Consider the following 13,709-nt stretch of genomic DNA (forward strand, 5'->3'; position numbering starts at 1 on the left):
TCAAATTATGACTTTTTTCACAGTATGTTTCTCTATATTTTTCTTTTATCTCCCTTTTCTTCATTTTCCAGGGGGTATTTATAGGGTTTGCTAGGGTTTTTTATGGATTCAAACATGGTTTGATCAAAGCATGACCCTTTGATCAAAATGAGAGGGGTTTTAAACAAATATTAATAGTTGGAACCTTTGTCCTTTAATGTTTTTGGGACATTGGTTTTGTAACAATTTTGCCTATGCGGTTTTCTTTTGCGTAGAGATAAAGACATATATCTCTCACCTTCTTATTTTGAATGAAAGATTTATGACCCTTGATAGGAATCGTTAGAAATTTTTAAGTGTGAACTCACAAAAACGTTGAGTGGTTTTGCACAAATGGCTATCTCAGACAAGAATGATTAAGTTGACCAATTTTAAGGCTCTGTTGGAGTAACTTCGATGTAAACGTAATCAGAGACCATATGAACTTGGTAGATGATAAACATACCTTTCGATTGGATCCATTATTACTCAATTTAGAGGTTTGTAGCTTCACATTTATTTGTTTAAAGATGCTAACTCAATCAATCGAGAATTCAAAAATACAGTAATGACTGATTAGGGATAAGATATTGTTGAGTTCATTGAAGAAAATAGGATATAAATATTTGATGAGAGTAGCTTATATTTGTAGAGTGGTGGGGTGAGTTCTCAGTTGAATTGTGGTGGTTACAGCTTAAAAGTAGTTAGGAACACCATATTCATTCACTGGAAAGTGTTTACTCGATCAACAAAAACTGTCAAAAAAGAAAAATAATGGTTAAACGACGCATGCCTAGGTTAAACCCTAGAAATTAAGGTTTTTAATTTGGGATTTGAAAATTTTTACTTTACTTCATGTTTTTTTGATTCCTTTTAATTGCACTCGTAATTGTCTTCTAAATTTTTAATTTCATGTAATTCCATCCTTGCTAAACTCAATCACCAGTCTCAAAATAGTGGTCAAATGACGCATCATCTAGGTCAAACCCTAAAAATTAGGGTTTTTAATTTGGGATTTGAAAATTTTTACTTTAGCTCATGTTTTTCTGACTGCTTTTAATTACATCTATAATTACCTCCTAAACTCTTAATTTCATATAATTTCATCTTTGCCAAACTCAATTATCAGTCTCAAAGTTCAATGCCTTTTTTATTTTAGTCCTTAGTTTCTGATTTATGCACGTGAACCTTTAGGTGACCATTAGATTTTTAATTTTCTTCAATGTAACATTTGATTTGGTCAATTTCAACCCCTATAATTATACACATTTTTTATTTTGGTCCTTAGTTTTGGATTTATTCAACCAAATCTCTAATTGCCCATCAAACTTCAATATTATTACAATTAAAACCTTGATTCATCCAATTAAACCTCCTAAAAAACCAATTAAGTCCCTAAACTTTAATTTATTCCAATTAACTCCTAAATTGACTAAAAAAACTGATTTTTTCTCCTATCAAGTTGTCAATAAGATTAATTAAGCCTTTTAAAATTCTCATTGAGTCCTTACCTATCCAAATTTGTATTTCTTTACCCCTAAATAAAAATATTTTCAATAATAAAACCCTTTGTCAATCAGAATTGGGTTGCTAGTTTTGCCAATCTTATACATCTTGGTAATCAAATTTGTTCACAACCTCCTAAAAAACCAATTAAGTCCCTAAACTTTAATTTATTCCAATTAACTCCTAAATTGACTAAAAAAACTGATTTTTTCTCCTATCAAGTTGTCAATAAGATTAATTAAGCCTTTTAAAATTCTCATTGAGTCCTTACCTATCCAAATTTGTATTTCTTTACCCCTAAATAAAAATATTTTCAATAATAAAACCCTTTGTCAATCAGAATTGGGTTGCTAGTTTTGCCAATCTTATACATCTTGGTAATCAAATTTGTTCACTTGTCATCTTGGTCCTTTACCACTAACTTAGACATTCTTCTAGGCTTTCTTCATGTATATCCTCTTGATTTTGGATTTTCCTTTTCTATTGTTTCTTGATTTTTTATGGGGTCAAAAGTGGATAACAACAACCATCACCCATTTGTGGTGCCTTTTCTACTTTGGTCCTCATCTTTCAAATTTGTCCTTAGTCAACAAATTTGATCAAATTATCATTTAATTCGGCCTAAAAGGGATGCAATTGCACATAAAAAAAGTTTTAAGAACAAATTAAAAAACAAAAAAATCTAAACAATAAATTCATAATAAAATATTAACTACAAAAATAAAACACTTGGGGCATTCATTGTGCAAAATGCATTGTAAATCCCCTCACATGACATCGTGAATAGACTATTCACAGTGCCATTTTGTTCGCCCCTTTTCTTTTCTTTTTTTTTACTTAGCCCTCATTAGACCAAATTGTTCCTTTTAACGAGAGGAGCTAACATTAGAGGTTTTTTACCTTGAAGTTGCAAAGAAAAATATATCTGATCTTGAAAAGATTTTTTATTTCAGGTTAATTTCAAGTTTTGAAATGATTTTTCATATTTTTTAGGCCATAAATGGGTTGATCATGTTGCCTGTGATATTTTGGGTAGAAAATTGGGCTTTTAAGATGAGAAAACAATCAACTCTAGTTTTTTAGCTACCACGTGGCAAGAAACTTGGCAATACAGACAATGATCGTCTAAATGTTTTGTTTTAAAAATAACAGCAGGTAACATGTCGTTCGCCCAAGCTACATTAACATAAATGGCCCTAACGAAATGAGTCAAGTGGGCTGGCTGGCTTGACTTGGCTTGCTAGGCCTAGTAGCGACTGACATTTTTTTTTAAAAATATTTTTTCTATTTTTTTAAATTAAAACTTTTAAAAAATTCATTTATATTTAGATTAATATCCATTCCCTGTTTTATTTTTTTAGAGAGAATTTTTTAAATGACGGTTGGTTTTTTTTTTAGAGAGAATTTTTTAAATGACGTTTGGTTTTTTATTATTTTGTATTTTATTATTTTGTATGCATTTAATTTTTCAAAGAGGTATTTTTAATTTATCTATAGTTTTTTAATCTTGGATGAACTTTATTTTTTTTTTATAAAAATATTTATTTTCAAATAATATTTATAATATGTGTGGTCTTGTAAGATATTTTTTTTATTTTATTCAATCAATTTAATATATGTGTATATTTCTACTATTATTTTGTATAAAAAATATTTTAATAAATAAATTTAGTAAATACAACCGGCTAAATATCTCGTTTTAAGATATTAAATACTTTAATCTACAATTATTTTTTATTTTTTTATTTTATTTGTAGTTATTATTTATGACTTTCATTTATTAATGTATATGTTCATCGATTTATTTGGTTATATATATTTATAAATTTTTTAATTATAAAAATATATAAAAAAATTTATTTATATAATATTTTTTTAAAAAAAATATTTGACCCGCGTCAAATAAAAAAAATTAGCGTGCATGGTGAAAATTCCTTCGAGTCGGGTCAACTTGCACGCGAGAATGAAAGTTTTTTGTTTTATTTTTGTAAAGAAGAGGCTTCTAAACAAAAACAGCAGTGGGAAAGGGAGCGGGAGGGAGGTAGGTGCTGCCATCTCTCTGGCTGGCTCCGAGTCTAAACATGTCATTTCAGACAAGGAATAGGGAGAGGGGCGTCAATGCGCCGACCGAAATTATAAAGAAAAGAAAGAAACCAATCCTCTCACTACACTACACAACCACGGTCTAAGTAATTTGTCGGGATGCGTGCAAAATCAAACTGCTCTCCTCTCTCCTCTGTCACCTTTTCTTTTCTTTACCTCCCTCACTGTTTCAAGCTCGGACTTAGATCACTCACTGTCACACGCGCATTCTCTCTCTACTCTAAAATGCTTTTGTGCTCATGGTTTGGGTTGCATTCTTCATTTCTTTAATTTTCCATAGAAGCAGCAGCAGCAGCAGCTCTCTAATGTCACACCCACTGGCTCTCTTTCTTGGGAGAGCCCTTGCTTCTAGATTTCTCTCTTGCACTAAAGCTTGTTTGTGAAATTTCTTGTGATACTGAACTGGGTTTCTGTTTTCTTTTAGATTTTAGATCAAGAGAGATAGGGATAACCTAAAGCTTGTTTTTCTCTCTCTCTCTTTTAAGGCTCCTGGTTTTGGTTTTAGCTCAAAAGCAGCAGTTGGGTTTTTCTTGAAAGATTCTTGAAACTGATAGCGTAGAGGTTTCTCTCAAAATTACACACACAGCTTCTGTCTTGTTATAGCATTTCATATTTATATTAGTTTTAACCTCTGCAAAAGAAGATAAAAAAACCACCCCTTCTGGCCTTTACTTGCCTATCTACAAACCCTTTTTTTCTTTTTAAAGCTCGAATTATACTCGTCTTTTCCTTTCTTATCTCTTGTATCTTGCGAAGAGTAAGAGACGGACATTACGAGGACTAAAGAATCTTAACTGATAAGCTCCTCAGGAAAGAAAGCGGACACCTTTATTTATATCTGTGTTTGATTATTTAATTGGTGGTGGAAATGGCGATGGCGGTGGCCCCTCAGCACAGAGAGAGCAGTAGTAGTGGGAGCTTAAACAAGCACCTTACTGATAATGGAAAGTATGTGCGGTACACATCAGAGCAAGTGGAGGCTCTTGAAAGAGTTTACGCCGAGTGCCCTAAACCAAGCTCTTTGCGCAGGCAACAGTTGATCAGAGAGTGTCCCATTTTGGCTAATATCGAGCCCAAGCAGATCAAAGTCTGGTTTCAAAATCGCAGGTTAAGATAAAAGAAAATAAATTTACTTATAATCATTTTGTTTGTTTTTATTGAATTTTTAGGCGATCAGGTCTTAAGGGACTGGATTAATGACATTTTTGATGAAAAGGTTTACACTTTGACAGTAAATGCGTTGATATTTTTTGTATAAATATTTAAGTTCACATGAATGAGTACTGGCGTCGCTTTCTTTTATTTTTTTTTTAGGTGGGAGAGAGGCTAGATCCTTATTGCATTTGGGCTTAATTTCCTGAATTTTGTTTGTTTTGCTAGTCTCTTCCTTTTTCTACTAATGCAAGCTTTTCTGTATCGGGTCATGATTTCACACCGGGTTTATGTACTTTCTATTCATAGGAAATGCATTAGTGTACGTGGTTTACTCCAATATGGGTTTTTGATTAGTTGAATTTGGGATGTACAAAAAGAGAATCACAGTGTAAAATTCTTTTGGGTATGAAGGGGTTTCTTGGGCACTGAGAGAAGGTGGTGTTTGGGGGTGCAGGTGTCGAGAGAAGCAGAGAAAAGAGTCCTCCAGACTCCAGACTGTTAACAGGAAATTGACTGCAATGAATAAGCTGTTGATGGAAGAGAACGATCGCCTGCAAAAACAGGTGTCACAGCTGGTGTGTGAAAATGGTTTCATGCAGCAACAACTACAAACCGTAAGTTTCTGATCATGGTCTTCTATTTATAATCCATATTCCAAATTGGGAAGTACTGTGGGTGATCTTGGGATATAAATTTGGCATAGTGACCCGGAGTAACTCAAGCATGCACTTCTGGGTGATTCCTACTGTGACAGTTTTGCCACGTGCTGTGGATGTTGCAGAGTAGAAGATGCATTTGATGTGTGTTGATTACATTGATTCTGTGATAATTGTTGCAGTCTGAGGCCCAAGCACTGAAGTCTAAACAAATTCAGCTTCTAGGGAAAGGAAAAAAGTAGTATTTACATTTAATTTATTAACATCATGTTTTTGTCTTCATTCAAGCTAGTGGTTTTATACTTGTTATATTCATCTATTTTCTTGCTGCACTGTCTTCTGTGTTTGGTCATGCATCACTTCGTTAATTAGTTATAGCACCAATAGTATGGTTTACTGTTTTATAAATGATAGCTCTAATTGAGATCTCTGGATTCAGCACTTGTGTATTTTTCTTTCTTTTCTTCATGTTTGGACACGAGTCACATAATTTGATATTTTGTACAGGCACCTGCAGCGGCTGATGCGAGCTGTGACTCTGCGGTTACCACTCCACAGCATTCACTCAGAGATGCCAATAACCCTGCTGGGTAAATCATTCACCAGGATCTGTTTTCCATCATGTTTTGCATTGTGTTTGGCTGGATGTGTGTCTATTGCTGTATAAGTAATATCATGTTTCTTTTTTCCTTGTTTTCTTTTGGCAGACTCCTCTCATTGGCAGAGGAGACCTTGGCAGAGTTCCTTTCAAAGGCTACAGGAACTGCTGTCGATTGGGTCCAGATGCCTGGGATGAAGGTTGTTTTCATTGATTATTTTCTTTTATGCATCAATACCACCAGTAGGAACGGTTGATAGGTTTTTTGTAAGCACTTTTTTTCCCATCTGAATGAGTCATTTAAATTCTCTGGCAGCCTGGTCCGGATTCGGTTGGGATCTTTGCCATTTCACAAAGGTGCAGTGGAGTGGCAGCTAGAGCCTGCGGTCTTGTAAGTTTAGAACCTACAAAGGTATGCACACTCATATTTGTAAATAATTTATGTTTCTTGTCATTTATTACTGACTGCTTGTTTTAATGTGGTATATATGTGCTGTTTGATCTATTTTTTGTCAAAATATGACAGCTTGCAGAGATCCTTAAAGATCGTCAATCTTGGTTCCGGGATTGTCGGAACCTTGAAGTTTTCACTGTGTTTCCTGCTGGAAACGGTGGAACAATTGAACTATTATACAGTCAGGTAATCAGAAATGGATAAACGCGGGCTTTACTCGTCTATTTTTTCTTCTTCTAGACTTCATGTTCTTTACCAGAGCAGCTAAAAGTTGAAGTTGGTTCAGATATATGCTCCGACCACGCTAGCTCCTGCGCGGGATTTCTGGACTCTGAGATACACTATAAGTTTAGAGAATGGCAGTCTTGTGGTATGTATGCCTTCTATAGTTCAACTGATTCTTATGGACTAATCGATGCTTGTCAATTCAGCTTTAGTGTCAAGATGTTGCACTTGTATTTTTAAATTGTAATGGCCTTATGAGATGTTGCATTTGTATCTTATGTTAAGGTGTGTGAGAGATCTCTTTCTGGTTCTGGTGCTGGACCAAATGCAGCTGCAGCTGCTCAGTTTGTGAGGGCTGAAATGCTTCCTAGTGGCTATTTGATAAGGCCATGTGAAGGAGGAGGGTCAATTATCCACATCGTGGATCATCTGAATCTTCAGGTGCAGTTTTTGACAATTGCCATTAAGTGTCTCTTAATAAGTCAGAGTTAATCTCTTTCATATTTTTTACAGGCATGGAGTGTGCCTGAGGTGCTGCGGCCACTTTATGAATCATCAAAAGCAGTGGCACAGAAAGTGACAATCATGGTGAGTAGGTTCTTGATGTTACCATCTTTCATAAAGCTGTTTTACAAGGGATCAACTATCTTTTCCCATTTTACCTCTATTATGAGAGGACTTTCCCTCGTTCAGTTCATTATCTATCTATTTTGGTGTTGGCTGCTGCATGCAATAATTTGCATCTGTTTTACATTATTGTTCGATATGGTTGAGATGCCTTTTATGCTTGTGAAATTGCACGCTATTCTTTTGTAAGCTGACAATTAGGAACCTTTTCTTTCTTTCTTTTTTTTTCCTGATGTGGGCATGTGCTTCTACCTTGTTATGACATTATTTTGGCATGTTTACAAGTTTGGAATCCTTGAAATAAAACCATTTCCATGTGGAGTATTATTTATTGGTCTGCTGCATATGGTGTTGTGACTTTCATGGATAAGACAGTTTCAACACTACTGTACTGATTACCTGGTTTCTTTCAAGGCGCTGCGCCATGTCAGGCAAATAGCTCATGAAACTAGTGGCGAGGTGGTGTATGGTTTAGGCAGGCAGCCAGCTGTGTTGAGAACCTTTAGCCAAAGATTAAGCAGGTAGTTATATGACCCTGTCTGTAAATTTTAGTGTTGTTCTTGCAAAGACATTCATGTGGGCCAACCTAATGTATATTTAAGCTTTTGAGGTGTGTGTGTATATGTGATTTAATTGTGTATTTCTGTTCTGTGTCAACTTCTCGTAGAGGCTTCAATGATGCAATCAATGGGTTTAATGATGATGGCTGGTCACTGATGAATTCTGATGGAGCTGAGGATGTAATAATTGCTGTTAACACAACCAAGAATTTGATCAGTGCTAATAATCCTGCTCATTCCCTTTCATTCTTAGGAGGGATTCTTTGTGCAAAGGCTTCCATGCTACTGCAAGTAAGTTTCGAAACTGTGATCACAAACTTTCTATGGCCCATAGAAATAATAAAGAAATCTTTAGCATGTAATTGTTAACTTCATGTTCTTGCATTCTAGCCAACCCTGAATAAGCAAGTTGTTCATTTGCATTTTCATCTTGTGTGCTAATTGTGGTTGTTGAATGTTGAATAAAGTGCACTTTTTGACCAATTTAATTTTTTCCCTCTACTTTTGACTGCTTATTTACTTTGATCTGACTATTTGTGCTTGCCGGTGGAATCTGAAATTACAACTGAAATCTTTACAGGATATTCGCTGAATGCTCTGGCCTTTCATCTTTCTTGCTATATGTGGAAAGTCTTTGTCTGAAATTTCCTTGTTTGAGGCTTGATTATACTCCCTCCGTCCCAATATTATTGGCCCTTTTTCATTTTTTAGTTGTCCCATTTTATTTGGCCAATTTGAAAATCAAACGTTTTACAAATACTAAATTTCTATTATGCCCTTTTAAATTTACAATATAATAATTTAGATTAGGAGTAGAAAAGGAACAACATATTAGAGTCAACGCTAATTAATGAGCAAGTGGTATTTTCTTAAATTTTGTGTTTTTATATGAAGGGGGCAGTAATAATGGGGCAGGGAGTAATATAGAAACTGATAGTTATTTCTTCCTTTTGGCATCAAGAGATGTCAAATGTTGGTGTACTGTTTATAGACAATGTGGAAATCTTAGGTTGCATGTGGCATGGGGTTAAAAATCCGGAGGGAAAATGTTAGGAGGGGTAAGTGTTGAGGGTGTGCAAAGTGTTAAAAGATGTAAGTGTTAAAGTATGTTTGGTAGGGGTTGAAAAAATTAAGAGTAATAGTAGGTCCCAATATAAATCAAATCAAATTTTAAATGAAAATATAATTATTAAAATATCAAATAATAGATATTTGCAGTCCAAAACAGGAAGTGGAAGAAAAAAAAGAATACATAAATATAAAATTCAAAAAAGGGAGGGAAAGGCACAGAAACCAGATTATTCCTCCAAAATTGCTTTACCTTTCCCCCCACAAGGCTAACATTAACCTTCTTTTTTGGGGTCAATTTTACCCCCCAAGAAACTTTCCTCCCTCCCCAAAATCATACCAAACATTACTAAAGGGGGTAACTTTTCACCTCCTTTGCCGCGTGCCAAACGTAACGTTAGCACTTGTGTATGATTAAAAGAAAGAATTTAGTGCAACATGTCTTTGGATAAAACTGATTTCTCTTTCTTTTTACCTGCTAGAATGTGCCTCCAGCTGTGCTGGTCCGCTTCCTAAGGGAGCATCGCTCTGAGTGGGCTGATTTCAGTGTTGATGCCTATTCTGCTGCATCATTGAAAGCTGGTTCATATGCATATCCAGGGATGAGATCCATGAGGTTTACCGGGAGCCAAATCATCATGCCATTGGGCCACACAATTGAACAAGAAGAGGTATGTTTTCTGTTGGCAATTGTTTCATGCTCATTATTGCAACATTGCTGGTAAATGGAACCAAAAGGATTATGTAATTTCTTAAAAATGAGATGTGATATCCCAATCCATATTTTATTTTGGTGCTCTGTGGGTTTCCCTTTTCATGAGCTTCTCCGTATTCAGTATTCAGATTGCCACGATGATTACTGAGCATTTGCTTTGTGTCCATGGCTGCTTCCTTTTTCATGACCTCGCACCCTAGTCCAATCAAGGGATTTCAAAGTATTATCATGCTTTAGTGGGCTAGTCTTCTGTCCAAACAAAAATGTTGTGCCCTGCTTAACTTGGCCATGTACTGCCATGAGTGCAATCATGTGTTGTGAATCATGATGATTACTGAGCATTTTCTTTGTGTCCATGGTTGCTTCTTTTTTCATGACCTCGCACTCTAGTCCTCTCAAGGGATTTCAGAACATTATCATGCTTTAGTGGGCGAGTCTTCTGTCCAAACAAAAATGTTGTGCCCTGCTTAACTTGGCCGTATACTGACATGAGTGCAATCATTTGTGATGCGAACATGTATCTTCAAGTACTTTTGTTCCTAACTGAAACTTGTGTCCAGTTGCTTGAAGTTATTCGACTTGAAGGCCATTCTTTTGCACAAGAAGATGCTTTTGTTTCACGGGACATTCATCTCCTACAGGTGCTATTTTTTAGCATTTCTATTTATTTACCTTTTCCTTTTCTATAGCATATAGCAGTCAGTTTTTTTTTGGTTTAATTGAGTGTTAAAGAGTTTTGGGGCTTCTACAGTTGCAATATGCACCCCTCTTTTGACACGGCTAACCTCAACCAGTTCAACTTGGGCATGGTAACCAGGTTGATGAGCCTATTAGGTTCACAATTTTACTGTGTTAGTTTATACCAGGGTTGATACCAATTTCTTGTTTCGTTCCTATTTACTATTTTACAGAATTCAGAAAATTTCTTTAGCACTTTTTTTATGCTGTACTTTTGGCTGCCTGAGAGAAGCCTGATCATGTTCTTTAATCAGGCCTGCATATACTAGCAAGAACCAGCTGCATATGCTTTAATGGTGTTTCCTTTTTTTTGGGCAGATATGTAGTGGAATTGATGAGAATGCTGTTGGAGCCTGTTCTGAACTAGTTTTTGCTCCAATTGATGAAATGTTTCCGGATGATGCTCCACTGCTACCCTCTGGTTTCCGCGTCATTCCACTGGAATCAAAAACAGTTGAGTATGAGTGGATTTTTTCCCTTTCCATTGGCCTCATTGGACCAGAGTTTCATTTTGTTAAGTAGTTGCTTATAAAGTAGACATATCTCAGTTGCATTTTACCGTGTTGGTTTGAGGCGTTACTGGAAGTTGCATCCTATTTTTTTTCAATATGTTGATGTTGTTATACAGAAGGATGCGCAGGAGGCATTGACCACAAATCGCACTCTGGATCTAACATCAAGTCTTGAAGTGGGCCCGGTAACAAACCATGCTTCAGTGGATGGTTCATCATGTCATTTGCGATCAGTGTTGACTATTGCTTTCCAGTTCCCATTTGAGAGCAATCTACAGGATAATGTTGCCACCATGGCCCGTCAGTATGTCCGCAGTGTGATTTCATCTGTCCAGAGGGTTGCCACGGCCATATCTCCATCAGGATTGAATCCAGCTTTGGGACCAAAGCTATCTGCAGGCTCCCCTGAAGCTCTAACACTGGCTCACTGGATCTGCCAAAGTTATTGGCAAGTCCTGCCTCAAGTTTCATCATGGTTTAGTGACTATATTAATAATATTAATAGTAATGAAGCTATAATAATCAAGTTGTCCCATGTACTGTTATTATGTGTTTTAGAGTAGAATAACTGTTCATTAATTTGCCAAAGCATCTTGTTATGCAGCTTCTATGATATTTTGAGCTTGATAGAACTTTCTAATCTTTTTTTTTTCAGTTACCATTTAGGAGCAGAATTACTGAGATCTGATTCTGTGGGTGGAGATTCTGTCCTGAAACATCTATGGCATCATCCGGATGCAATTTTATGCTGTTCATTGGAGGTACATTTACATCCACTTAGATAACATTATCTATCTGTCAAATATTTAGTTGAAGCGCCTCTTAAAAATTGCATATGCTACACCAGACCAGCGATGCTACTATTGAGGACAGTGTCTGTTCTTCAGTATCTGAGATAACATCAGAGATTTTTTTCATTATCTATCTGTGTTTTTTTGGTGTTGCAGGCACTACCAGTGTTCATCTTTGCTAACCAGGCAGGACTTGACATGCTGGAGACAACTCTAGTGGCTCTCCAAGACATCACACTGGATAAGATATTTGATGAATCTGGACGCAAGGCATTGTTTACAGACTTCGCAAAGTTAATGCAACAGGCAAGTCTTACGTGGAAATATGTTTTATTCCTTCTGATCGCTTGTTTGACTTGTGTGTTGAGAAACGTTGGGTGTTTGCCTTCAAGTTAGGTTCTTTATGAAAATTTCCCTCATCATTATAAGGCACTGGAAAGATCTGTGACATTATTGTCCTCTTTCTTTTGATTGGATCGTTCTAAGATAATGTGTGTTTTTGTTGTGTGTATTCCCCAAAATTTTCCAAGCAAAAATGGTAGTTGAGGATGGTTGTAGCTGGTTTGATTAATGAGATCCTGGCTACTGTAAATATGTTCTCTGTGCATTGTCTTCTGTTGTTACTGGGCCCAGCTAGTCTGCGGGTTGCCTTCATTAGGAAAAAATGGAACATAAACTGTATTACTTACAAACCCTAATTGGGGAAACTTGTCCTTCTGTGATCAGGGATTTGCATGCTTGCCTGCTGGAATCTGCATGTCAACAATGGGGCGTAATGTATCATATGAACAAGCTATTTCATGGAAAGTGCTTGCTGCTGAAGAGAACACTGTCCACTGCATTGCCTTCTCTTTTGTAAACTGGTCTTTTTTGTGAAGACCACAGTTCATTCACCCAACACTCTCTGCCCATCTTCCCTCCCAGTTGAATATGAAGACAACAAAGGCATGGTGGAGATTTTTGAAAATGAAAAGATAAGTTTTGTAATATTTATACCAAGCTGCAGGTTTGCATCATATTAATTTAATTATTTTTCTTTTAGTACACCCAGTTTTTCGCCGTGTCCATGTAAATATACTTTTCCTCTCCAATATCAGCGGAGCTCTTCTTGCACTTCACTGTAGTGTCCCAGTTTCATTTTGAGCCTTGCATCTGTGTGCTGCTGCATTTTGTCTTTGAAGATTTCATTTCAATGGTTTGCGATTTATTAGCTCCACATTGCACTGCTAATATTCGAGTGGAGTTTTCCTTTCCCTTGGATTTACGAGGGAGGCTTTGAATGCTAGTTCTGCAGCTTCTGCTACAGAATCTTGGTGCTTTTAAGAATTTGTTCACGCTCTTGTCTTCCTTGCTCTCGTACGTGGGATTCTATCCAATATTCGTGTCTGTTTTATCCGCTAGCTCATTAAACGTAGGTGCTGGAGAATTCGTGTACTGACATCGTTTTTTAATTATTGCCATCACGGCCTCAAATTAAATAGAAAGGCCTGTTGAACAAAAAAAATCCAGAGGCCCTAGGCGGCTCGCGGCGGGAACTCTTCCTATCTAATAATCATCATATGCGTGCATCAATGATTTGCTAGGTAATTGGTTCGCTTATTTTTAAATGTAAAAATTATGTAGATATTGTTTATGTATTTTTTATTTCATTAAAATCTTGATTATGATGAAGTATTATTTTAAAAAAGAAATACCAATATGATGACATCTTGGTGGGGTAAAGTTGTTTTTTTAATACTTTTTAATAAATAATTTTTATTTAATTATATGATAATAAAAATATATATTATTAAAAAAGCAAAATAATGATGGGTTATAATAATATAATAATCTTTTAAAAAAATTAAAAAAAAAAAAACAAGTCGAGTGTATCTTGAATTTAAAGATGTTATTAATTGCTATACTCAAAAAAAGAACTGGGTTGGAATCATTATTTTTTTTTTCTTATTCTTTGTGTGTTTTTTTTTCAATTCATTTTGTTCC

At 35.7% G+C, this 13,709-nt stretch overlaps 1 protein-coding gene across 2 annotated transcripts; it reads left to right on the plus strand.

The window, feature by feature from the left end:
- Positions 1-3,668: 3,668 nt before the first annotated feature.
- On the plus strand, positions 3,669-12,849 carry LOC105114990 (homeobox-leucine zipper protein REVOLUTA-like). Of its 2 annotated transcripts, none has more exons than XM_011011749.1 (18): positions 3,669-4,734; positions 5,237-5,396; positions 5,946-6,028; positions 6,146-6,236; positions 6,353-6,448; positions 6,563-6,676; positions 6,777-6,860; positions 7,001-7,156; positions 7,229-7,303; positions 7,757-7,863; positions 8,010-8,193; positions 9,453-9,641; positions 10,246-10,326; positions 10,742-10,876; positions 11,052-11,383; positions 11,591-11,696; positions 11,883-12,020; positions 12,453-12,849. In XM_011011749.1, exons 1-18 carry the CDS (start codon positions 4,496-4,498, stop codon positions 12,600-12,602), a joined length of 2,520 nt encoding a protein of 839 aa, XP_011010051.1. In that variant the 5' UTR covers positions 3,669-4,495; the 3' UTR covers positions 12,603-12,849. The 2 variants fall into 2 exon arrangements, with proteins under 2 accessions (XP_011010051.1, XP_011010050.1); XM_011011748.1 differs by having other exon boundaries at positions 3,673-4,734; positions 11,883-12,032.
- The last annotated feature ends 860 nt before the right edge of the window (positions 12,850-13,709 follow it).

This window comes from Populus euphratica, unplaced genomic scaffold (assembly GCF_000495115.2).
Source record: "Populus euphratica unplaced genomic scaffold, PopEup_1.0 scaffold616.1, whole genome shotgun sequence".
Classification (NCBI taxonomy): domain Eukaryota; kingdom Viridiplantae; phylum Streptophyta; class Magnoliopsida; order Malpighiales; family Salicaceae; genus Populus; species Populus euphratica.